Source organism: Streptopelia decaocto, assembly GCF_964273445.1.
Source record: "Streptopelia decaocto genome assembly, chromosome: 7".
NCBI classification, from domain to species: Eukaryota; Metazoa; Chordata; class Aves; order Columbiformes; family Columbidae; genus Streptopelia; species Streptopelia decaocto.
The window spans coordinates 11,563,602-11,591,048 of NC_138661.1; the positions used below are offsets into that span (position 1 = coordinate 11,563,602).

At 39.2% G+C, this 27,447-nt stretch overlaps 1 protein-coding gene across 9 annotated transcripts in view; it reads left to right on the forward strand.

Annotated features, from left to right (window-relative positions):
* The window catches only part of CDC42BPB (CDC42 binding protein kinase beta), a 96,770-nt gene that overhangs the window by 32,740 nt on the left and 36,583 nt on the right, over positions 1-27,447 (forward strand). For all 9 annotated transcript variants that reach the window (XR_014184718.1, XM_082059454.1, XM_082059455.1 and 6 more), the window contains exons 3-11: positions 8,429-8,512; positions 12,002-12,097; positions 16,539-16,687; positions 20,396-20,489; positions 22,932-23,132; positions 24,595-24,843; positions 25,813-25,892; positions 26,879-27,045; positions 27,145-27,264. Coding sequence is in view for 8 of the 9 variants with exons in the window: in XM_082059454.1 (XP_081915580.1) it covers positions 8,429-8,512; positions 12,002-12,097; positions 16,539-16,687; positions 20,396-20,489; positions 22,932-23,132; positions 24,595-24,843; positions 25,813-25,892; positions 26,879-27,045; positions 27,145-27,264 (1,240 nt within the window). In the remaining variant the exon portion in view is untranslated. The remainder of the gene's footprint in view (positions 1-8,428; positions 8,513-12,001; positions 12,098-16,538; positions 16,688-20,395; positions 20,490-22,931; positions 23,133-24,594; positions 24,844-25,812; positions 25,893-26,878; positions 27,046-27,144; positions 27,265-27,447) is intronic.

A 27,447-nucleotide genomic window follows, 5' to 3' on the forward strand; every position in this document is an offset into this window, starting at 1 on the left:
TCTTTACTGGCTTGTCAAAGCATTTTCTTCCTTTTTCCTTTTCAAACTGGCAGAACTCAGCCTGGTTCTTTACAAGTTTTCAAGTAATATGAAAACAAAACCCAACTGGTAATCCAAAACCGCCTAACTGAAAGTTCTTATAGCATGGGAGATTTGAGAAAGCAAGAGAAAAAAAATTTTGTAAAGTTCACATTATTATGGTAAGACAGAAATAGCCCAGCTCAGAACCTGGAGATTTCTTCTCCAGCCACCTGCCAAAACATGCAGTTCTCCTTTTTCTCATAAACTAAGCCAGCTGCTTTGCATGCAGGTTAAACTGAATGTCTGAATATCCTTTACAGCAATATTTAAGGCTCTGACTCCTGGAGTCACTGGCTTGAGAATATAATTTAATTTTTTCAGAAGTTTCATAGTCATGAAGAAAATGTTGACATGTTCTTTGAGTGCATGACAGCTAGAATAGCATATAAATTGAAATGCTAGCTGTAAGAACTGCTTGTGGTTCTTCTCCATCTCCCAGGGTGTTGTATTCACCTGGGTGCATTCCTAGCTGGGTGGAATACTTTTCCTAAGTAGTTCGGTTACTTTCAGTCTTTCTTTTTTGTGGGTCGTATAGGCAGATAGCTCATGTGCAGAGGTGCAACCTCCATGAGGAATAAAACTGATAATTAAAAAGCCTCCTGAAATAAAATCAGAACTAAAATGGGTTTCTGTAATCTTAATTCTGGTTTCTATTAATAAAATTAATGTAGAATTAATGTCTTTGTAGACAAGAATGTTTTCTAGGGTGAAGTTTTGGTTAACTAGTGAAAATACACTTTCTTTAGAAGAAGATTTAAAGAATATGAGTACAGAATGGAAAACTCCTGCTTTTAGACCTTTAAAAAAACCACACCAAACCAAAAACACCCAGTCCCACCTGTGGCTTGAAGTTTGCATGTGCCTGACTACTCCTTCTGTATAGAAACACCCTGGACCATTATTTGAAATGAAATAATGTCCTGAGAACCTGTGCTTGGTGGGATTGTGATTACCTGAGAGACTTAGGCCAGCCCAAGCAGCGCCTGCCGGGTGCTCGGTGTTTGCCCCTGCACACCGGGGAGCTGGGAGCACTATTGCTGCAGTGTGCTGAGAGGGACAGCATGAGCATCCTCTCTGTGGGGACTCTCTGGCTCTATATATTTGCACTTGTTGCTTTGCAAGCTTCATCTGACTTCTTGGTAATGTACTTATAAGTCTTTAAGATCACTTTTCCTCATTTTGTGTAAAGGATCGTTTAGACACGCTGCTGTAGATCAGCACGTTTCGATGAAGAGCAGTTGTTGAAGGAAGAGCCGTGTCAAGATGTACCTTGTTTGAGAACCTGATTGTATGATGTGGCTGACACCTCTTGGAAATTTGGCAGCATGAGGCTGAACAATTGTTTTCCTTCCCTTGTTTGTTAGCAAGGATTTCTCGAATGAGCAACACTCACTGTGGTTCCAGCGGAAGGGTGGAACTGCTTGGTCTTGCTTAGCACAGAAATAACTAAAACTCTTAATGTGCCCCACCTAAGCATTACTGCTCTGGATGGATTAAAAGTAGCTTTTCATATAAACACTTGTTGTGTACGGACTTGATCTGTGTAGTGTTTAGAAATAGTACGTCACCTCAACTCAGGTTGCTTAGTCAGAATCTTAGCTGGAATCAAAAGACGTAAAAATGTGTTTTGAGAAGAAAATAAATACTGGTTGAGACAACAGGGCTGATCCCCTGTGTAGCACAGGTTTCTGATAAATTATGTGGTTCCTGATGAGGAGTATACTGGCTAGGGGTGAAGTGAGACCCAGAGTGAATATGCAAAACCTAAGCTTCCTGCAGACAGTTGTCCTTGGCAGTGACATGCAGAGGTGTCTGTGCCTTTTCCACCTCGCAGCTGTAGAGTACCGAGTTTAATGTTTTTATATACTTCTAGAAATGAACCTGGGGCACAGTGAGCCTACAGACTGTAATTAAGGCTGTTTCACCTATTCAGCAGCTTTGGTGAATGGTATTAGGTACCCAGCAGGGACTGTACCTTCCTAAGTTGTATGTTAACAGAATGCGTAAGTATTGCACAAAACATATGACATTTTCATTGAGCTATTCAAAGAATCAAAGCATTCAGAATACGATGCAGAAGACGTATTAGCTTTGCTTTTCTACACTATGCTCTTCACCAAAAAAAAATCAAAGCAGGCTATTTTCTGCTGTGGAAATGGACAAAGAAAGAAGCTGCTTTGTTTTGAAAATGCTTCAAAAGAGCTGGTTGCTATCTCAGTCCTCCCCACTCTCTGTTTGTATGGCAGCACCGAGTTACTATGGTGACAAGCAGGTTGGAAGGGGCTGGAGAGACGCAGTTCATTGTGGTGCTGCTGCCAGACCAGCCACTTGTCTCTGCCACCCCCCGACTGCTGAGGAAGAGCTTGGGTGTTATTCGGCGCCTTTATTCTTCTTTTGCAGAACCTTTCTGGCTGGCACTTGTAAGTGCTTTCTTATTTACACAACATGGAGATCAATACCGTGTGTTCAAGAAAAAAAAAGATTTTGCTTTGAAAATGTGCACCGTGGCGTATGAACCCTACCAAAAGACACTCTGGTTGCTCATTTTAAATGTAAAACAGACTTAAAATCCTGATAGAGCAGTCCAGACCAGTTTTTCCTCAAAGATGCAGTATTAAAACCGTTAACTGATGAGCTATATTTCAAAGATTTTTCACATCCAAGAGTATCAGGAGGATAAGGCAGTTCCTGCAGTTGTTTTTCAGTAGCTAGTGTCCCAGGTATCAATAGCATGAGACAGAAATAGTAGAGTAAAAATGGCATATATACAAGCTTTAACTGAGGGAAATGGCTGTAATATTTGATTATGAATCTGGTAATAAGACATTACGGGTAAATTGTTTACATCTGAAATAACATGTTGTCTCTTCTCCCTGTTGAAAAGCTTGTCTAAAATCTCTGCTCAAATGTCTAAAGTCATTCCAAATTCCTGCCAATGGTTAATTCATGGTAATTTTACACTCTTTTATCCATGTAATTTTATTGTCCATTAGCCTAAGCAGATATCTTATAATTTATCATCCTTATTACTGATGTCCTTCCTTCCAATTTTATGTGTAGGTAGTGATCATATCCACTTTTTGACTTTCTTTTTTTCTTTGAACAAGTAAAGCTTTTTTTGTTCCCAGGATAGTATGAGAGGCTCTTTAGTTCCTTGATGGTCTCAATAGTCCTCCTTCACACCTGCTTCAGATAAAGTTTATTTCTCTGAGGTGTGGCTGTGGGGGGGGGTTTCCAGTCTGTTTCTACAAGGTAGTAATGTTTACCCGTCCCTAGTGGTGTGTATCTCCCTATGAATTCCAGAGTCCTGTTTGTCTTTTTCTTATCTACCTGCCTGATTGCATGAGGATTATCGCCTCTGTGTCTGTGTTCCTCTTCTTTTCAGCTAAGAACTCTTTGCATTTGAGTTTCACTTTGTTCCTGAAAGTCTAGTCCTTGAGGATAATTTTTACCTGGAAGTTTAACATGCTGTGAGCATGAGTAGCATTCTAGTTAGCTTTTTTAATCTTTGCTTTGAAATTAATGCCAGCGTGGTTTCCAGTAAGTCTTTTTTGTTAACTATGATAATTGTTTTCTGGAAATTCAGTCTTGGATTTCAATGAATTCTGCACTTTCTTACACCACACTTACCATTTACATTAAAGAAAATTTGTAATCTGATGCTGCTTATTAATGCTGGTCATGTCACTCGAAGGGCAGAGTACAGTGGTGGGAAGTTCTGTTGTGTTTGCAGAGGCTGATTTGACTCAGATTCCCACCGTGTAGGTTTTATCAGGGCATGAGGAAAGGCAGAACTTGGCCTCAGATGGCTTTGGACATTGCAGCCGTGACAATATCAAGCGGGTCTTGAAGATCAAAATGCAGCAAAATACTTCTACAAAACAATTCAAGAAGCAAAATACTAGCTCTTGCCAAAGTCTACAAGTATTGGTTCTCTTTTTAATTTTATTGCAGTACAAGTGAAACAGAGCTTTGAAATGGATGGCAGAAGTAACAAAAATATGATAGTTAGGGTGTTGTGGCGTGTAGTTACCACAGCTGGCTCTCGCTTATGCTTTAGCCCCAGTCATCATACATTTTTTTGACATAAATATGTCTAAAGTTGACTGAAGTGTAGGCACCAGGATTCATTAGGCTTTCAGAGGTCCTTGAAGCAACATACTTTATTGCAGTGTCCCTGTTCCTGTGACTCTTGAGTATGATGAGTCACAGTGACAGTTATCAAATCAGCTGGTGACAGCTTAGACCCCTACAGGATTCCCTGTAAGGGGGGTGCGGTGGCGGAGGAGCCCCTGGATCTGGAGTTTTTCCTTGTCAGTGTTTTAAGACTTGGTAAAACAGAATCACCTAAATCTCTTTAACAAACCACTCTGTGATTGTTGAGTATTTGGAACCCCTGATTCTCCATTCCAACCTAGTGTAACGAGATACAAGTTGGCTAAGTTTTGATTTCACTAATTTGACACAGGTATCAAAGGTAGTTGTTCGGGGTCAGAGGTGTGTGGATTAGTTAGCCCACATCCCATCCCTCTGGCCACACCTGGAGAGGTACAGGAAAATAATGCAAGGACAGAGCAAAGCTGAACCCTCCCAGCTTCCATTGGGTGAGGGTTCAGGGGCCCCCTGACCACACCTGTAACCAGTGGTCAGTAGTCGCTGAGATTTCTATCTGTGTTACTCAGGTATTAAGCATGTACTCAAATACTTTCTGAATATTTAGGTGTTCACAGCAGCCTGCAGCTGAGTTCCAAAACTGTGGTGCAACAATAAGACTTCCTTAATCTTACTACCTTTTTATTTTGTTTGATGCTTTTCAATTTGTGTATTATGAGAAATGTCAAAGAGTTGTTCTCTGTTCATTTTGTCTGCAACATTTGTGGTTTTGTGTGCCTGTCAGAGTTGTTATCTCTTCCAGGCCTGCAATATTTTAGGTTATTAAATTTTCTTTTTCAGAAACTGTTTTATACCTCTGCTTGTGTCTTTTTTCCTTTCATTATCCTTAACATACTTTTTTTTAACTTTCATTACAGTGTAAGTTGTAATAGCTTTGGAAATGAAGAGTGAGCATCAAAATTACATCCTGATCTTTTACTTTTAAACTTTGAAAATAAAAGCAGTGCTTTTGTTCTTAAAGTAGACATCTACAGCAGTTGACAAATCCGCATCCTTTGAAATACCTGTGAACACCAGCTATTTTTTTCTTACGTTAGTAGATGTGGTGGACTGGTATGTAGTATAGGAGCCGTCATATTTAAAACCTGGCATCTTGCATGGTTAGCACAACTGCAGTAGGAGAGTTTCTGTTTCATCTTGCAAAGTGGTCATCAGTGTGGTTATTGCAATTGAATTTGAGGTATGCCAGAGGAAGAGGAATTAATACAAAAGCAAGAAACAACAACTACACCACAGGATCTCAGAAGCAGCCAAAGCATTACGTGACAAATGTAAACTTAGAAATACTGCCACCTGATGAAGAACATGAAGGAAAGCTAACGCAAGGAAACACTGAGGTGTTTTATGGAACAAAGGGTGCACAATTCTTTGCATTATTGCATCAGTATTCTTGTTTATAATAGTATTGAGTTTATCAAGGCATAATTTAGTTTGTGCTTCCCTGTTTCAGTTCAGACGTCGGTGAAGTTTGGGTTTTGCATTTCTCTTTCTTTGTTTCCTTAAAAATAATCATAACGATTAGAGCTGCTTGAGGAGTCAGGTCTAGTCAGGTCAAAATTCTGTTACTTCTGTAAGGCATCTTCTGTACCTTTCAGGTTTATTTTCAGAGATAAAATTCTTGGGGAATTACCTATATTGCTGTATGCTTGCATTCATTTTTCTGCTGGCACAAGAAGCTGTCCCACCGTTGCCCTTACAACTAAAGCAGCAGTGTGTTTACTGGTGCCATAACTAAATAACCACTTAATGTGAAAATATGAGTCAACTTTCCTTTTATTAATTCTGCTTTTTCTTCCACAGAAGACAGTTATCTTCCTCCAGAAAGTTTAAATTGGGCTCTTTCAAGCAGTCCTTTCAGTTGAAAATAAATAGTACCAATATAGATAGCAACTGGGGAATTGCTAAATAGGTCCTACAGATCTGGCTTCCTTTTTTCTTTTTCCAGGCCTGTTCTCATTTACTACTGTGTTCTAACATTTGCACAGCCCTCAGCTGTGCATGTCCTCTGCAGTGCCACACTCACGTCATTCCTCAGTGGTTCAGCAAGCTTCAAACTTTGGCCATCCTGCAGTGCTTTCAGACAGCAATGGCCTTGGATAAAGTGCAGTAGATGCTCATCTGGGTTCTGGTTTGTGCACTATATTTGTACTTAATGGCTGAGCAGTTCTAGTGTTGCAGTGTAATGAAACTCGAGTGTTGCTTCTTCAGGGCTCGCAGAGTTGCGCTTGCAAATTGCTTCTGCCCCAAAGCTTTTGTTCATCTGCAGCAGGTAATTGTGCTCAGTTCTGGTCTGTCCCTTCACTGAAATGGTGGTATTTCCTGAGTCATCATGTTCTGTATGGAACAGAGTTTAAAATGTGTAGCAGGTAATGTCAACATCTTGCAGTCCCTCCAAGCTTTTAATGTGCCGTTTGACTTAGAGTGTGCCTTCGGCTGTATCAGGGTAATGGTTCCATTAAGTGTACAGAGAGAGGTTGTTACAATGGCTTTTAGCTGCAAGGCCGCGATGAGGCTGGGAGCAAGGCTAAGCCTTTTAAGCCGTTACTGAAGGTCAGTGTTGAACAGTTTTGTATCTGCCAAGCAACCTCGTGTGTTTGGTTCAGACTTTCTCGTCTTACCCATCCTTCCCCCACAGCACGAGCAGTGTCTGTGTAGGTGTTTGTAGGCCAGGAGACACTGGGATGTAATGTAGCTGTGGATATTCTACATTGTGGGCAGAAGCTTCTTGGGGCTGTGTCTTTCCCAGCTGCATTTAAGGCCGGATTCCTTTGTCTTTCCACTGATGGGTGCCTGCTCATCCTTTCCTTAAGACACGTTTCTGTTACATGACCCTGCGTGCAGGTGTGTACCAGGTGTCCCTCACCCCTTACGTGACCTGGTGGAGCTGCCTGCACCAAAGGGTGGAAGGCTTAGGTGTGCATCTGCAAAGTAAGGTGTCCATCTAAATGTGAATATCCATTTTTTGTGTTGCTGGAGGAGCAGTCATCCCCCTGCCCCTTACCTGGAGCTTCTTTACTGGCGAGGCACAGGGAGGTTTTGTATTTCCTTCTTCACTCCTCAGGACTTCTGATTTTATATAGTATTGCTCTGCTTGACACACTATTCCAACCTTGTTTTATAGTCTGTGTCTTCTTAGAGCTGCTGTAGCTCCCGAATCCCTTATAGATAAGAGTTTTAAAGCAATAGAAGAGATGAGCTGATATGATTCCTGTTATTTTTCTCACTGCTATTCAGAGCTCTGTTGGAAGCAATGAAAGCTGGTTGGTTTTCTACTTCTGAAATAGAGACAAGCTGAGAAGCAGCAGAAATATTCAAGCAGTCCATGTATAGTGAAAATGTTGCTGTCTTAGTTGTAATGCCTGCTTTTATTTTGCCAACTGGAAGAATTTTGTGGAAATTATTGCTTTACTACAAGAAGAATTAGTTTTGCTCTTGGAGAATACAAGTCTCGGTCAAAATAAAGTCTTTGCATTCCTAAGCCTTGAAGTTTTTGTATTCTTTTGGGTTTTTTTCCACTGTCCAGCTATGTGCACAGCTACTGTTCATAATAGACCAGTCTAAGCAAGTCTAATGCACAGGATGCATTGTAAAATGCTTCAAGCAAAACAATGAATAAGTACATGCATACTAGTTTTTCTTCTTTTTAACTATCTGCATACAGTACACAAAAGCATGTTAATTTGCAAATATCTTTCAAGTTTCTGAACCCTGAAATGTGAAAACAAATTAGTCAAATGTAGTGTATTTCTATTGACGGCAGTCTTTCTTGTTTTCTCAGGCTGCCCTTTTAAATGTTGCCTCATTGGCTGAATGCACTGGGGACAAGCATCTCTTGTTCTTGGCAAACAATGCAGCTTTACTATGCATCTTCATATGAAAGGCTTCATACTCCTCCTATATCATCCCCGTGTACTTGATCATGAGTACTTGACCACACATGGCGTGTTGTGCACATAGTAATGTAGGAGGAATATAGAAGGAGCAAAGACTCAACCTATCAATGTGTGAGCTGATCGCTGATGACTCCTTAGTATCTTCTTTTATTCATTTGTGAACGTTAGGCTGTTTGGAAATTGTATTTTTCTGACTGTGCTTTTTTGTGAATATTAAGCTACTTAAATATTGTATATCTCTGACCGTACTTTTGTTAAATAAAGATACCTTATTATTTCAGGTTGCGGTTGTTAAAATGAAGTGTACAGAGCGCATTTATGCCATGAAAATTCTAAATAAATGGGAAATGCTTAAAAGGGCAGAGGTAAGTAATATGGTTCTTTAACACAGAGAATTTTTTAAATGGCATTAGGAAAATTACATTGAAGGTCTTCCAGATTAGGAAGAATGATTTGATGACCATAGGAGCTTCATTCTTTTTTTTTCCTTTTTTTTTTTCTTAAGCTGTTTTAATGCAATCAAGTCTGACAGTCCCTTCCAGGCATCTGTTGTTCTCAGCATTACTGTGTGTTCGTTTACCAGACCGTCTGCCCTAGTTCTTACCCTGAATTTATTGGCCAGATTTTTGTTTACAATAAAGGCAAGCTGAAGCCTACATGAAAGCTGAGATTGGTGCTACTGTGACATTCACAGCTGTATACAAAAACATAACTGCATTCAGAAAGCATACATTAAGGAGCTTTGCATCCTACAGTTTGTAACAGGATTTATATAACTGTTGAATCTATAACTAAATATTTTGGAATCACAGATTCAGATTGTAAACCAAAGTGTGTTAAGAAGGTAAATCTGTTTAAGAAGGGTATTTTTGATGAAAGGAGATGTACATTGTCACAACAGATTATGTAAATGTGAATGGTTACTTCACAGATTAAGGACAGACCTACTAAGAATGTGCTATGGGAAGTGAGACATTCTTGGGATACCTACTCTTGCACGGTAGAGGAAAATCTTACGACAAGTGTAATATTACACAAGTCAGCAGGTATTTAGCAATAGATTTCAGGGTAAAATAACATGCAGTGCATCCACACTTGCAGCTGTGGTGATGTGGGGCAAAGGCTGGCTGCTCGCTGAGGGCTGAGCCTGCTGCCCTTTCCTGTCCCATTCCGCTGTCCCCTTCCTGACACCTCCTCCCCTCAGTCTGCCCTTCCTAGTCCCTCCCTTCCTTGCAGTGAGTCAGTGCCAGCTCTTTTCCTGTGAATACATCTCCTGCCTCTCGCTAAGCCCCTCTTCGCCCCTGCTTCTGCCTAATTTAGCCACTCTCCTTCCATCCGTCCCTGCTCTTGACAAGCGGCAGCAGCCACGGCCACTCTGCTGTTCTTCGAGCCGTCACGAAAGTTCACACTCTTAGCCATGCTGCATCAGCGGTTCTGCATTAAACCTTCCCCTGCACGGGGGAAATTTAGCGTCCTTTCTACACAGATTTCAGTTATGTTAATTTGTTGGTCAGTGTAGAATTATTTTAAACCCAAATGCTTGCGGGGGCCTCCCAGACTCTAATGGAAATACAGCCATGCTGGCTTACTTCATTCATTTTTCAAGTGACTTAATTAAATGGCCTACCTAAGTAGCTGAAACTTTTACATGTAGAGGTGTCCTGAGAAGACAGGTGTTTACAAATTATCTTCAAATTATGCGACTAACTCCTCTTAACCCTCATCCACTTCTCGCCTGCCCCAGGGGGTATCCACCAAGTAAGATGTATAATGAGCAATAGTTTTCCCAGTACACACTTAGGACAAGTAACAGTCCAGCGAAGTTCTCTTTCCACTGATTTTCCCCATCTGCAAAGGGTGGTAAAGGAACTGTCTTGTCTCCTTTGTCCTTTGTCTTTTCCTGTTCGGTTTGCTCGCTTGATTTGGTTTTTCTGGATAAGCAAGAATTTATAACCTGCGTATCAAGTTCATAAAACATCTGGGTGTTAAAATTTCCTGACTGTGGTAAAACTAGTTAGTTTTTAAAATGAAGTGTCTAAGAATACAGTAGCCTCTGAAGTGGGCAGTTCCCATGAAAAGCAGAGTTCAGGTGTTTTATTATCCACTGTATGAGTGGTCTGAGAAGCACTTGTTATAGTGGTTTCTGTCTGTTTTATGTGACTACTAAACATAATAAAAAGTTATCTAAATACTGCTTATTTGTGTCCTGGCTGCAGGAAAAAAAACATATGGTCGGAAGCCACTAAAGTACAGGAAAAATTAGTGAATATCAACTGACATCTGTATATGGGTTGCAAACAAAAATAGGCACACCATTTATGTTGATAAGGTGGACCATTTGTATTCATTGTTCTGACAGCAAAACACATAGTCATTAGTGTTTTACTGTTGACAGTTCCAAATGAGTCCTGACTGGCCGATGTGTTTCCAAAACACATCTCAAGGCCTTTTAAGCTGGCGTAAGCAGAGGAGGAGAGTTTTAAACATTGCATTCATGATGCAAAGTGTTCAGCAGCATTACTGGTTTTGAAGTGCTCGTAACATTCCCTCGCTATTTGAGGTTGCACAGTGAACTGGATCACGGAGCTGATGTCTTTGAAAATAAACAAACTAGCTTAGTGTGTTGGCAGCCTCCTCACGTCCCGGTGCCAGAAGAGCGGAGAAGTGCTGTGCTCTGGTGCTGCGGGCAGGGGGTAGGATTACTTGGAGCTGCTGTTGTTGCCAAACTTTTTGTAGAGTGATACTTTGGCCTTGCATTCATAAACCGTTAAGCCACTCTCAGTTAACATTTAATTACAATTTACATCTCTTTGCACCAATAATTACTAACTTTACAACGTGGCCACAGTATGGTTGTCTTCAGTAGAAATGTAGGTTGACTTTTGCTTCCTTAGGGGAAAAAATGGTTGAGATACCTTTATAAGATGCAATTAGTACATGGTAAGGTTGGGGCTTCCCAGGCATGTTCCTTCCATAGTACATTTTGTAAAACATCTGGACAAGGGATAATGGAAAAAAAACCCCAACAAACAAACAGTTATTATCTAGAACGCAAACACTTGAATCTGCGGCTTCCTAAAATCCTAATAATGGCTCTTTGAATTGAGAGTAGTGGAAGAGTCCCAAGGTCTGCATCTTAATGGTTCTGATCCAATAAAAATGTTAATATATTTTTATTAAGGAGGACTAGTTTGAAGTTTATGAAAGTTGTTTTTATGTAAAGATGCTGAGAAGACCTGTTACACAGAGCTTGTTTCTCTGAAATGTTGCGGTGTGCTATTTGAAGTAGAGGAAAGATTACTGAAAATGAAAATGTACTGTACAGAATAAAGATAAGACAGTAACAATAAAATCTGCTTATTTCTTACAGTGTGTTGGCAGTGTCTGGAACTGTAATGTAAGGAAAGTGTACATGAAACTCTGGTTTAACAAAGGTCTTTTTCAGAAGATCCAGACTTACTTTCCTAGAGCCATTATCTTTCTGCTACAGATTGCAGTCACAAGTTGTAATTTTTCTGGCTTTTAAAAATACATTACAGAACAAAGATTCAAGGTTGCTTGAATGGGTTTGTGGACTGTTTAGTGTTTTGAGAGGTGTGTGTTGTGTGTTGGTAGCTTTTTTTTTTGTTTTCGTTTTTCTTTTTTTAAGGTCTCAGTCAGGATTAGAGTGACTGAATGCCTGACTACAAGCCTGCAGAGATTCCCTGGCTTGTCACTTGTGCTGACTGAATTCCAATGAATAGAGACCTCTGTTCCGTAATTTTAAATAATCCCATAAAGCATCCATATATATCCGTCCTGTGAAAACTACTTGTTGATGTTGACAATGGCTTTTTCCCCCTCTCTTCCTTTAGACAGCTTGCTTCCGAGAAGAGAGAAATGTCTTGGTGAATGGAGATTGTCAGTGGATCACTACATTGCACTATGCCTTTCAAGATGAGAACTATTTGGTATGTTTGATTCATCAGCAAATAAAAGCTTTAGGTTATGGAAGAACTTCATTTTTGGTACATATAAGGATATTAATGCAATAAAACAGTCCATCTCATGCCTTGCAGCAGTGTTACAACACTCTTGTTTTTTTTTTCCTTGAAGAAAAACTTCAAAGGACTGACCGTAACTCCAGGAGACTGAGAAAGTCGTGTAGTACTATAGTGTATATAGTTAAGCACCTTAAATTAACTTATCTGCCCTAGTATAAAATATATCCCACCTACATTTAATGTTTTGGATAACATTGCAATTAAATAATTTGAGAGGTGTTAACTCTGTGAAAATAAGAAATATTTACATTTTATTTTAAACTTTCAGAATATCTTTTGAAGCAAGATTTAGTTTAAAAATGACAAAAGTAATTGAAAATTTTATTTTAAAAAACAATATTTTAAAAGCATCAGAAAAAATAGCCTATTTCTTAAAAACATTTAAATAAAATATGTTTTTAGATCAGCAGATTGGTCATCTAACTGGTTTGAGAGACTCTAGCAACTGTTTATAAAGGAAGTCGTTACTCCTGTTACATTTTTTGATGATGGGTTGCTAGAACTGTAACATATAAGCTACACTTACTTTAGTCACAGAAGTCAGGAGAGTGCTGGTCAGGAGCAAAGGCGCTAAAGCCCCAACGTACTGAAACATCCGAACCACACAACTTCCATGTGGCTGCTTAAGGCCGGGTTTGCAAACCTGCTATTTCTGTAGCACCTGACATGGTTATAATGTCAAAGTTTTCACCTTCTTAATACTTCTTAAATAGTACCACAGTAGCAAGTCACAATTATAAATAAGAAAAAAATGTATTGATAAAAGGCTGCCAATGAATTCAGAAACTAAGGTTATGAAAGAGTCAGAAAATACTCAAACTTTTTTACAGGTGCTGAAATGAAACAGATTATTTTGACTGTCATGTTAAAAGTATTTTCAGAGTAACAAGCATATTGTGAGCAAATAAGTAGTTGGCTCCTGGACCCTAATTTACAGGCTATTTCTATTGAATGCTTTGTGATAAATCCAGATTTCAAACTCTGAAAGTTTAGTTGCCTCTGGCACTGCCTTGTGAAGATAGCTCATAATTTCAAATTCCCTCAGAACCAAACAGCTTTCAGACTTGCATAAAAGTAACCTAAGGCATCTTATAATGTGGTATTTCCAAGTAGCTTCTAAAAAAGGGGCTACCTAAGAACAAATGGTCAGCTGGGCAAGATAGCAGGCAGTAGTAAGGACACTACAGAGAGGGATCTAGTGTTGTTAGTACCATTTCATACAAATCTGTTCCAAGCAAACTATAGCACTATAATACATTTCTTTTCCCCAAGTTGCCAAAGACATGAGATGTTGAAGTTTCACTTGCCAGCAGAATTTAGACATCTAGCATCTAATTTAAGATCCAGTATCCAAGAAAGCAACAACTCTGCCTGTCAGCCAAAGTCAGCAGATTCCCTGCTTGCCTGAGGTCTGGTTCTGCATGTGCGGAGATGCTGCCTTCCAATTTGGTTTGTTACTCAGCATGCACCTTGTGTAAATGTCTGGTGCTCACAGATTGAGTGGACCTGCATCTCTGTCACTCCATTGGAAATGGTGCATGAAGCAAAGATCACAGAATCACAGCATGATTGGGGTTGGAAGGGACCTCTGGAGATCAGCTAGTCCAACCCACCTGCTAAAGCAGGTTCACCTACGACAGATTGCACAGGATGAAACACATCAGAAAGTTACTTCATTCCAGAAATCTGGACAGGAGATTCTCTTCCATACCATCGTAGTGGCTCCCTAAATTATCTCTGTTCTGTTTTCTGCTCAGCTTGAAGAAGTTTATAGCCATGTTTTCCCACATCTTGGGAGAGTTCTGCAATGTTACACAACCTGGGCAGGTTTGGTTTACTTTTTAGCTGTGCTGTTGATCCTTGATCCTTGTAGAATGGAATGCAAAGCTGAGAACGAAAAAAGAACGGGCAACAGAGCTTGGTTCTCCCACCTGGAGTGGACATCAATCCTTTGAAAGCGAAAGCTCCAGGTTCTGGTAGCTACTCCCAGTGATGTTTGTGCATTATAGTTAGTGATTCTTAAATAAGATAACCCTGAAGCAGAGAGAGAACTTTGGTTTCTTCCCACCTGTGGGCCTTTGCCATCCTCCTCTGGCTGCATGAGAAAGGGTTCAGAATGAGACAAATAAAGAGAAGGTAAGATGTTAAGGTAGAAAAGTAGTAGCTGCCCTTGAAGAGTCTGGAAGTAATTGGGGGCTTAGTCCCTCTATTTAATATTAGTACAGCATGTGATGATGCAGAACTTAAATATAAGCACAAAACACAAAATTCCGCAAAATGTGTATGTTCTGGAGTTCATTTTCTGTTTCTGCTCCTGTAGTTTTATAATGTTTTAGAGGCAAATACACCATGTGGTAGTGTTTTCTAACCAGCTGACTCTTAAATGACATTCCACAGAAATGCTGGCATAGCTTTCTTCTGGTTCTTAGAAAGCTTTTGTAGAGACAATTTGAGTCAAGAAGGGTTAACTAAGCCCTTGGTGATGTTGCTGAAGCAGATATGGTGTAGGTGGAGCATAGTCCATGAATATTAGAAATGTGTATGGGACCTGGAAGTTCTTAATCTCTTCCAGGTTCAATCTGTTGGGTTTTTTTGTGATTTACCAAAAAATTTTCTTTCCTAGTCTCATTCATGAAGAAGGGCAAAGGTGTGTTTGTCTGCTGTCAGCCTCTTAAAGGTTTCTGAGTATTCATGAGAGTATTTTGATGGTTTTTTTTTTAATTTGATTTCCCACTACTCTCCACCCATTTGATGTAGCCACTTCCCTGGAAGAAATGCAATACCTCTAGATTTCAGCATCAGAACAGCCTTTATTTTAACCCCGTGTTAAGGGAGAAGTGCCTCCTGGCAAGAAGATCGTTGTGAATTGGAAGATGAATAAAATTTGACTTTCTTACAGAAGAGGTCTCACCATCTTCCTCTCATCCAAGTGCTTCATTTCATGGGTCAGCTGAGTTCTTGCTGAGCTATGAACACTGGGAGCCAAGGGAAGTGCAGTGCCTTGTCTCTTGGACAGGCAGGATATTTCCCCTCCCACAGAAAGCTCTATAAGCTTTCTTAGCCTTGAATTTGAGAAAAAATGATTTAATGCAACATTCCTTTTAAAAGATTGCTGGTTCTTGCCTGTAGCATTTTGTTTTCGAACATAATTGTTGCATGCGGACAGTGTTCCAACACATGTTTAAAGCTCCTTTATGGGTTGTGCAATCCAGACTGATTGATTTCAACATAAGTGACAAAATTTGCCTATCAGATTAAGCTATCATTTGAATAAGGTGGAGAAAAATATCAAAACCTATGCCTTTCGGAGTTGCTCTTTTAAGCCAAAAGATAGTGTGGAGATGGTTAGTGTTGCACTTTATGTTCCTTTGGGTTCCGATCTTTAGTTTGCTTCCCTTGTGGAAGACGAGTCTGTGGCAGGGACAGTGGATTGTAGGTTGCTTTAACTTGAGGAGGAAAATAAAATAACTGCTTTGAAAAGTTAATTTCAGAATAAACAAAGTTATTCCTAAAACCACATCTCAAGTCATCTTGGGAATCGTTGAACAAAATGGCTCAAGACTGGTGGTCATAGGTAAAGTCATTATACTTGAGGTGATGGTCTGGATTTAGGTGGATACTGCTAGGAAATAACTAAAGCATAATTGTTTCGTGATAGGAGAAACAAATAGCAAGTCTGAGTCCTTTTCTTTCATGTTGCCCTATGTGTTGGGCCTCTCCATGGACAGGATAGTGGCTGATTTGCCTAGGAGGCTCTTTACTTTTTCATTGAAATATATTCAAAAGAACATGGATGTTTTCTTTTTAAATTCCCCACTGTGGTGCCCCTGACTTGACAGTGCTGCTGGCTTGTCCTGGGCATCCCTAATGCACGGTGTCATCAGGCTCCTGCCAGCTACGTTATGCAGCCCTGATGTAGCATGTGCCAGGATTGAGTATTTGAAATGCTTGATGTGACAAGTCCTGCTTTTGGAACCACTAGGAGTATTGAAATGGTACCAAAACTAAAAGCAGTAATGAAATGCATATTTTAAACTAAGCTGCACTGTAGTTAAGACAGAAATAAACTCACACTAATTTATTTGTTGGTTGCTGCTGTATCTTGTTGGGTTTTTTTAATGGTAATAACTGAATGCAGTTGTTATCCTTATTGTGATTATTAAAGGAATGCGATATCTTTTTGCACTAAATAAGCAAATAAATGCAAAAGATTACCAATTTTTACTGCTTTCCCCAGGCACAGAAAAAAATTAGTGGAAGGGGTATTTTTCAGGGATTAACTGATGAACTTTTTTTTTTCTCACCAGCTGTCTCTCAGTACTTGACTGTTTTATTTCTCCCTTTTCAGTATCTAGTGATGGACTACTATGTTGGTGGTGACTTACTGACACTTCTCAGTAAGTTTGAAGACAAGCTTCCTGAAGATATGGCTAGGTTCTACATTGGTGAAATGGTGCTTGCTATACATTCCATACATGAGCTGCATTATGTGCACAGGTAAAATACCATCTCACTTGGCAAGAAAGACATGTACAGTTATATGAAGTTAATCCTAAAGTTATTGCTATGTATACACAGGCAAACTACTGTGGGTGCTTCTTTACTATATACTGTATAATAGCTGTATAAAGTATTATATTTTAAAATCAAGTTTTGGTGGATTGATATTAGAAGCAACGACATTTATCTGACTAACCTTTTACTATAGCTTTTATTTTTAATCAGACTTCTTGACTTATTCTCAGTTCACTTTAAGAATATTTATCTGCCTTGGTCCAATCCAACTGAGAAGTTTGAGGCAGTTTGGCTTCTCTGGAAATGTTTAGACATCCTGCAAAATTTATGCACAGTAAGCCCATGATAACATCAGTGCATCTATTTACCTGAGGTCATTCTCGAATGTTTTTTGTAATGAGTGAGCATGTGCCAGTCTAATTGTTTCTGCACACAGGATATACATCCTGGATCCATGCCTACCATTGCGTTAACTTAGGTTGTGTTCTGTAGTAGTTAAGAATATATAATATTCCTCATTCTCTGTCAGAGGAAACAAGTCAGGAAGGTGGAGTACACCTTTTTTGCTTCTTTTTTGGCTTCCTCTTGGAGAACTGTTTTAGAGGAGCTGTGCGTAGTGCAAGGGACGCATTTGATAAATATTTTGTTTCATCATTGCAAGAGGGTTGACCAAGTGAGAATTTCTGTCCTTCTTTTTTTTTTTCAGATTTAACATCTGTGATATGTCAATGAGAAAGCAAAATTATGCTAATTCTGGAAACCTTTGCAGTTGTCTCTTTATGTGCTGGCTTTATAGCTTCACTTCAGTAAACAGAGAAGTTAGAAAATATGGAGTGTGAGAGTAGTGAGGTTTTTCAGTTAACTGAAGACTGCTTATGGCCATATGAGTAGGTTCATGATAGGTCACTGAAAGTCCCGACTCGGAAGTGCACTTCATCCTAGCATTGTATGTGACCTGGCAGGTACATCTTGGCCAGATCCATTTGCCTCTTCACGCGTTTATATCTTAGTCTGTAAAATAAGGACAGTTTTACTGTCTCTTTTACGAAATTTATGGGTGAAAACTGCTAGGTGAGGTGATTTTTATTTACAATTAGTATTTCAAAGACACAGGGAATTCTCAGACTATAACACTTTGAACTCTTCTGTTTGGACTTCGATCCCTGTTTCAAAAATGAAAGAGAGAAAAGGTACATGAACTCTGTAATACTGCAGTGGGAAAATGTGGACAATATGTGGGGACTTAAAACAGTTGTGGGCTCAGAGAAGTTCACCAGAGACACCATTGCGTCCGTTTCCGAGGAAGGTGGCCTGACGAACTGAGCAGCCACATCTTTGCATGGGACTGAATGAACGTCAGTTGTGGCAATGAATGACTCTGAGGCCAGAATGTGGGCTTTGAATAGGAGAGGTATGAATGCCCAAGAAATTACTACTTGGCAACTGGAATGGATTAGGATGAAGCACGATTGCTCTGGAGAGGATTTCAAGGACCCCTTAAGGGCTTATATGACCTGTTAGCTGTAGATAGGAAGCGGCGGGGCTCAGGGATGAGGCTTTAAGCTTTTCTGCACGGAAGCAGCGTTCCCTTAGGCGAGCGAGATCTGCATGCGAAGCAGAAAAGCAGAGATGTGTTGGGCGAGATTGGCTCCTGCTTCAAATGGTGCTGTGAGCAGCGTTCTTTAAAGAGGAAACAAAGAAACCTGATGTATGGTTGTACACAAGCTTTAATAGTCCTCTGCACCTCCTGAGCTTGACTTGTGGTTATGGGACTGTAAGGGAGTGTTGACAATATCTGGAATGGGAATGTATGGAATAAGTTATACAATAGAAAATTACTCATGAGTTTATTGGGTAAGCATAGTGAGATTGTCTAATTTTCTGGGTTAGCACTTATTTTTCTGTATTGTGACAAGTAAGTATGCATTTAATTTATGTTGACAGGCATAGATTAGTTTTGTCTTAATACTGCTAATGAGCAGCAGTAATAGTGAAATGTCAGTAATTAATTTCAAAGCATTAGCCTTTGGTTAAAAAGTGTTAATTCAATCTTGTGTTAGAAAAATTTATCAGATTGGCAGGATTTGTACACATATGAGGACCCTTTGTTAAACCTGTTGTGGTTTCTCCTAATTCTCCTCAAATGTGAAACTGTGGAATTCAGCACCTTAACAATCAGACATTATCATCTTCCACATCTATGTAGCAAGGTTTATTAGAGCATATTTTTTCCCTTGTTCCTAGTAGTGCTAATCTCTTACTTAAAAATTAAACTGAAGCTATTGTACAATTTTTAAGTTTTTGAGCACATGTAGTGGCATTTTAAAAGAAATACAGGATTTTATGGTGCAATAAGACTGGTGGGTTTAAAGTAAAACACACGTGGTTTTATTTGTTATTAATAGATAGTATTATTTGAATAAATACGATATAAAAAATCAACACATTGGTTTGGTTATATTTTTTGCTAGCTCAGATAACTGATACTATTTTAAAATGGTGTGATGATATGCTAGCATGTGGGGAGCTGGCCCAAAGGGAAGGTGACTGGTATACGTTACCTTGGGAGACATGGACGTTCTCCTTTTTAGCCTGCAAAATTGGTGCATAACTGAGTTGGTTTTGCTCTCTGCACTTGCTCGTCTATCTTTCTTTCTCACAACCTTCCCAACATATTGTCTGGGTGCTCTTAAAACCATTTGGGATATTTTGACACTATTAATTAAAAAATATATGTAACAGCATAGTATGTATCAGGACTGTCATATTAAGTCGTCTGGATGATTGACCTTTTACTGGTACTTTGTGTGACTTTGAGTACAAAGTAGTGAAATAAAATGTAGTTAATTGGTGGACTAGATTCAACTAACATGCTCTTCAGTAAATCCTATTTAGCTACCTTCCTGATATCAAAAAGAATATCAAGTAATGAGATAGAATGAAATTGGAATCTCAGTTCCATGTCATTTAGTAGCTTAGCATGCTGTATATCGTTTTATACGTAAGAATAGGAAGGACACAGTTTGATATTGAAGACTTTCTAATGTTACAGATCGTGTTGAAATGGTATCGCCCTGATCCCAGAGCTGGGGGAATTCAGTGGCGTATAGAGGAACTGCTGCAGGTACATGGGATGCAAAGGTCTTTAGATATCCATAGCAGCAAATGTCCTGTGCAATAGCGTGTAGAAAGTCTTGAATAGCAAATGAAAAATACTGGCCAACAGAAATGCTGGACAAAATTGAGAGAAGCAGTAAAAAAAGCTTCCTAGATAAGAAGTTAAAAGTTAGCTGTAAGTCTTGACAAAAACGATGAGATTAAATGATTGACTTTTGTCTTATAGTTTTCTTGTCTCAAAAAAATATATTGTGATACATGTAATTTTTAAAGTATGTTGATGAGCTAAACTGCCTGTTACAGTCAGTGTGATTCACTATAATTGTTCTGCTTGGTTATTTGACTATTCAGAGCTCAACTTCAATGAGCTTGAAAATCTGATGTAATCCAGGGCTTCAGTGTTGCAGGCAAAGTTTTAAGTTGGGCAGGAGGAAAGGGTCGTAAGTAGTGCAATAAGAAGAGTTTGCATCAGTGGGTATCCAACATAAAATCGTTACTCTGATGCAAGGTCAGTCCTTGCAAGCACAGCTAATACTATACATATAACCTGTTCACCTCTTTCTCTTGTAACAGGGACATAAAGCCTGATAATGTTCTTTTGGACATGAACGGCCACATACGACTGGCAGACTTTGGATCCTGTCTGAAAATGAGTGAAGATGGCACAGTATGTATGAAGTGAAATTGGGTCATTGGTAGTGGGACCTTTTGAGTGAGTTGCTGCTCTTAAAGCTATCAGACATTGTCAATGTGCATCAGGCAGTTGATAGATTGTAAGCTTATTGACATGCTAAAAATTGAGGGAAGAGTGTAACTCAGTGTACTTTAAAAAAAAAAAAATTGACCTCTTCATTTCCTCGTTTTAAAGGCTGCTACCTTTTAAAATTATCCTTTGCTATGTTTTTCTGTCTTTCACCTTTTCTCCTACTGGCTATTTGAGTTCTCATGAGATTTTTATGAACTGTCCAAAGACCCTTTGTTAAAAAAGGAAAGGAATTTGATATTATTTATACGTTGGAATCACAGGTGAACAGGAACCTAGAAGCCATGACAGGCTTGCAGTATGTCATCCAAAATGAGGACATAACTAAGTCCATCTAGAAATTAATCTGACTACTGCCATAAGAGACAGTTAAAAATGTTTCTATAAATACATGAGCAACAAAAGGAAGGCTAAAGAGAATCTCTATCCTTCATTGGATGCAGTGGGAAACATAGTGATAAAGGATGAGGAAAAGGGTGAGACTTTTCCCCAGGTCTGTGGGACTGGATGGGATTTACCCAAGGGTATTTAGGGACCTGACAGAGTTGCTCACCAAGCCACTTTCCATCACGTATCAGCAATCCTGGTCAACTGGGGAAGTCCCAGTTGACCCGAGGTTGGCAAATGTGATGCCCATCTAGGAGAAGAGCCAGAAGGAGGATCTGGGGAACTAAAGGTCTGTCAGTCTGACCTCAGTGCTGGGAAGGTTATGGAGCAGAACATCCTGAGTGACATCACACAGCACATACAAGAAAACCATATGAACAGGCCCAGTCAACATGGGTTTATGAAAGGCAGATCCTGCTTGACCAACCTGATGTCATTCTATGACAAGATGATCCACTTAGTGGATGAGGGAAAGGTTGTGGATATTATGTACCCAGAGTTTAGTAAAGCCTTCGACACCATTGTCCTGGAGAAACTGGCAGCTCATGGCTTGGACAGGCATTCGCTTTCCTGGGTAAAAGTCTGGCTAGATGGCCAGGTGAATGGAGTCAAATCCAGTTGGCAACTGGTCACAAGTGGTGTTCCCCAAGGGCTCAGTACTGGGGCCAGTTCTGTTTAATATCTTTATCAGTGATCTGCATGAGGGGATTGAGTGCACAAGGAGGAGCGGCTGAGGGAGCTGGGGCTGTTTAGCCTGGAGCAGGCTGAGGGGAGACCTTATCTCTCTCTGCAACTGCCTGAAAGGAGGAAATGGCCTTAAGTTGAACCAGAGGAGTTTTAGACTGGACGTTAGGGAGTTTCTTCATCAAAAGGGTTGTCAGGCATTGGAACAGGCTGCCCAGGGAGGTGCTGGAGTCACCATCCCTGGAGGGGTTTAGAGGGCGTTTAGATGCGGCACTTAGGGATGTGGTTTAGAGGGGGACTTAGCAGTGTTAGGTTAACGGTTGGACTCGATGATCTTAAAGGTCCTTTCCAACCTAAATGATTCTATGATTCTGTAATGAGTAAGCAGGTTTTTTAATATGCTTTTTACAAATGAAACAGCAATATCATGGTAATTGGCTGTCTTGTGCACCAGATTGGATACACCCCTAAAAGCTAAATCACCTGTGATGTTTTTGTTTGTTTTGTCTAGTTTAGGCTGTTTCCAGGGGTGCCAGTGCTGCCACGGTATGACATGCAACCGATTTTAGCACAAACCCAGTTGTTGGTGACATCCTGTAGTCATAAAATGCCTGCCAAGGATTTACCACACTAAAATGCAAAACAGGTTGGAAAGAGCCATTATAACTCTGTGAAACATGAGAACATATTCCCAGAGATTAGAGCTGCACTGCCACTGCCCTGGTGGTCAGAGCTTCCCTAACACTTGGGCGCAGGGCAATTCCCCACCTTACCCAGGTATTGCATCCAGTTGCACATCATGCACTGAGCATCAAACCAATTTCTGACATAATAAATATAGGATACTGCTTACAGGAGGACCTTGTTTTGTGATCTTTAAATTAAACTTGGCATAGGACTTGAACTCCCTACTTATTCATTTTTCATTTCATTTTCTGGCAGCCAATTACAATTTTAAGGTATAAACAGACAGAAAGGCAAAATATATTGTCCTCTAGTCTTTCTCCGTTGACAATAACTGTGATTATTTTGGATTCCTACTGTGTTCAGAATAAAACGTATCAAATGATTTTATGCAGAAGTAGACTGAAACTTAATTTTTGCAGTGGTTGTTACTTTCTTAATACTTTCGTTATTTTGTTGCTGTGATTTTATAAGTCCCTTCCAATAATCATGTTCTGGTGTCTCTAATTGTCAGAAATAGTCATGTGTGAGTGAGCAGGTTGCTGAGAGAATCCAAAAATATACAAGAATTGTGTTTGCTTTATTTTTAAGGTACAGTCATCAGTAGCAGTGGGTACACCTGACTACATCTCCCCTGAGATACTGCAAGCGATGGAAGATGGAATGGGAAAATACGGGCCTGAGTGTGACTGGTGGTCACTGGGTGTCTGCATGTATGAAATGCTGTACGGCGAAACACCCTTTTATGCCGAATCATTAGTGGAAACCTATGGGAAGATTATGAATCATGAAGTGAGAGCTGTATTAAATCTTTCTGTATTCACTGAGATTATAATGTTTACAGAGAAACTTGCCACTTAAAGATATTGAAGTGATGGTAGTTCTTTGCTTTTTCATGATGGTTTAGAATCATCATGTTTACATTTTGTTGGTTCAGGTTTTAGGAATGCTTGCTTCTCTGAACTGCAGAAATTGAATTCTTTGTCAAATTGAAATTTTTCTCTAAATGCTGATGTTGTTCCTGTTGGAAAATCTAAGCAGTCATCATGAAATCGAAATGAAAACCAACTCTCATGTTAGGCCCATTGAAAGTTTCCTCTGGCCTGTGCAGGAGGAATGAACTAATGCATTATTTACACAGCTGTGCACATTTCTGTCACACTGATAACAGTACAAAAAGGGGAATAGGCAAGTCAACCAGTATAGGCATGAGCTGCATGAAGTACATGAGGTCAGGGGGAGTTGCCTAGAGTGGAAGTGGTAGAAAAACATGAACTTGACCTGCATGAAGAACATGAAGTTGGGGATATGTCCAGGGTCAAAGTGGTAGAGAAGAGTTGGAGCTTCCGGATGCATTTCGAACATTAGTGACAATAAACCGGTTTATAGTGTCCTTTCAAGAGCTGTATCAGGAGGATGTGTTTACGTGCATACTCAGGTAGCCAGAAGTTTTAAAGTTTAATTTCAGTTACGCTGATCTGGTCCCTAATGATCTTATTTTATTAAACTTTAAAAGTTGTATTATAAAAAGATATGTATATGCTATTGTCCTTTATTGGAAAAAAAACCCCTTCTTGACTATGTAGTAGAACTAGCAAGCTAAAATACAGAAAACTTTTCCTGATTTTTATCTAGAGTAATTTCAGATGTTTAGTGATAAGTACAATTTTTAGATCTTCTGTTCGTTTGTGATATTATAAACCTTTGTAAAATGTAGATTATATTTTGGCAGGAAAAAGAGCTATTTAAACTATAAATTAGGAAAATACATCATTAAATATAATGTTTTGTAAAGAATTTACTACCATTGTAGGTTTTTAAGAGTTGAAATAGATAAAATCTCAAGGAGTACATCTTCAGGCTATCAGTGGATCTGTGACTAAGAATACCAGTGAGAGTCTGCTTTTATTATATGATATTTAATATATTGTAGTGTGTCAAAATTCCTCTATGTCTTTTAAAAAAAATTTGCTTTTCCTAATAGAGTTACTGTAATTGGAGTTAGTTTCAAACAGATCTGTATGTAAAAAGTTGAGAAATGATTACTTGTCTTAGAAGTCAATTTCAGGACAAAAAGTCTATCACTGAATGTATTGCATTGTGCTCTGCCACTGCTCGCTGGAACTAGAACAATATTTGACTATTGATTTCCAGTTTTATTGATGTAACTTAGCACATTCTTTTTGAAACTACTGTTGAAAGTTATGGAATTGATTCCTTCTCTAAAAATTTCTGTATTTGTTTTGTTTTCTAGGAACGGTTTCAGTTTCCATCCCACGTTACAGATGTATCTGAAGAAGCAAAAGATCTTATTCAGCGACTTATCTGCAGTAGGGAGCGTAGACTGGGACAGAATGGAATAGAGGATTTTAAGTCTCATGCATTTTTTGAAGGACTTAATTGGGATAACATCCGAAACCTAGAAGCACCTTACATTCCAGAAGTCAGCAGTCCTTCTGACACCTCAAACTTTGATGTAGATGATGATGTATTAAGAAATCCAGTGAGTCTTTATTTTTAATTATTATTAATGCAAGTATGCAAACTTGCCGCACTATAAGGTAGTACTGAGAACTTATTTCAAAATAAATAATGAAAGAGATGAAAAATAAGTCATTTCAAATGTGAAAAATTCAAGTTTTTCATCTCTTTGGCATTTTGGGTTATCGGAAATCATGATTTTTCTAAATGGTAGCACTTGCCAAAATGGACTACTCTTAGACTGTCAGTCAAAGTTAAAACATATTTAGGTGGGAAAAAAAAACCTTAGTTGCCTTTTTAGTTTACCCTTACAACATGCTAGTATTGGGATTTATTCCCTTTCAAAAATGGGAAAAAAAAAAAGTATCTTCAGAAATACACATACATTCTCCATGCAGTCCCAGCTGTCCAGGGGAGAGAGCTCACCCTGCTCCTTCTCCACTCACTTGGGAACCAGGAGGTTGGTTTTTGGAGTGTGGACACAGGTGTTCCCCTCCTCCCATTTCTGTTGTGTAGTAGTTTACAAAGTCAGGTGAGGAGGAGCAGAGGGCTTCTGTGGTAATTTGTTCATCAGCTTGTATTGCAGGAAATGAAGAGCTTTTGGCATGTTTTTTGATTATGTATCTAACCATAACTAGTATACTAAAACTAACAGCATGCATTTTGGTGCCAGCTCACTTTTAATTAGGAGCTTGAAATTTTGAGTTTTCTTTTATTGGTTGCATTGTGCTTTGAAATGCTGCCCTTTCAAGTGCTGGTTCAAGAGGCTCCTAGATTCAGGTCATTACATTATGTGACCTAATCTGAAATGAAGTTCATCCAGGGACAATGGCAGGCTCTACAATGAAGCACAACTGCCAGTTGTCAGTTGTTATGCACTGAGGGAAGCCCGTCCGTTAGCTGTCTTTCTTTAACTGTTGAGGGTAAATCAAATGTCTTCAGCTCTGTGTGGGTTCTCTTTCGGGTTTTCATGCGTGTTGTTTTCATGCAGGAAGTGTTGCCACCAAGTTCTCATTCAGGCTTTTCTGGATTGCATTTACCATTCGTTGGGTTTACATACACGACTGATAGGTAAGCAAAGGATATGTTGTTCATTAAACTTATTTCCCAGATGCCGCTAATTCTAGGAAAATCTCATTTTTGTAAACATGTAGAAAGGTTGATATCCATAGGTATACCTGTGGATAAACATGTATCCTTTTTTTTCCCCAAGTGTCTGAACATATTTTGATCATGCTTACCAAGAGGAGATGCTTTTGGTTTTAATATTTCTATTTGAAATGAATGAAGTTTAAGGGACTACATGTGCTGCTTCCAATGGGGTATAAAGTTGCTGTTCCTGTATTGAGAGGCTGAGGGCAAGTCTTACCCGTATTGCATGTCTGCCAGGATTAGCTCATTGCTCCAAACTCCTGCAGGTAGGTTAAATTAACATAGATGGTTCTGAGCATGGACAAAGTGCCTCACTTTGCACTTGTTTGAAATGGCCTCCACCTTACTTCAGAGATCCCTCAAACATATACTTGTCTCTGATCTTAAGGTTTTTCAGCACTGTTTGTTATTCCATTAATTTCCCTTTGGGGTTTGTTACCCCATGCAATACTGTTTCAGAAAGAAACAGTACACACACTCATCCTTTTCAGGTGAATCATGTGGCTTAACTTAAATCCATCTTTGTCACACTTTAAACTCTACTTTTGGGTTTGTTTCTCAGCTCTCTCAGTGCAGTTACACTTACCTGCTTATTTCACTGTCAGGTTGTAGTAACCTTTGGCATAAGAGAATTAACTTTTTCAATCATTTAAACAGTTTGCAAGGTGAGTATATGTCTGCATCAGAAAAGTCCTGAATGCAGGTATCTTAATTCTACAGCCTCATACACAGTAGCTAGGGAATAATAACTTTATCTACCCTGACAGTTGTCTCACCAGTAACAATTACTGCACTAATTGTTCTTTTAAATGTAAGGTGTGTATTTGCTGAAATCCCAGCATGTCAGTGCTATAGACTGCTGCGAATATTTATGAAAGTGTTCTAACTTATGTATTTGTTTTCAGCTCTTTATCTGATAGAGGCACTTTAAAGAGTGCGATGCAGTCTGACACTGTAACCAAAGATATGGATGTACAGCGTGACTTAAAGAACACTTCACAAATAGAAGGCTATGAAAAGAAAATACGGAAATTAGAGCAGGAAAAGCAGGATTTGAATAGAAAGCTGCAAGGTTAGTGGTTTATATTTCTTTGGATTCTTAGTTCTGCTCATTCGGAAGAATTGCAATGTATTTTATTGTCAACCTTTTCCTTTCTTTTCCTGTTTTAAGAATCGACACAGACAATGCAGAACCTCCAGGGTCCAGTGTGTGTTTCAGTAAATACAAGCCGTGATAAGGAGATTAAAAAATTAAATGAAGAAATTGAACGGTTGAAGAACAAATTAACAGGTAAGCCTCTGGCATGGTAATTAGAGTAATGCAATTTATTTTGCTACTGATAGTAACATTATGTACTGTGTTTCAATAATAAGTAGAATTAATGTTCTTGAGGTGCTGAAAAAAAACAAAGGGTTATTTAAAGTCTCATTTAATATTAAGAGGCATGTTATTTTCTCCAGATGAGCACTTAAA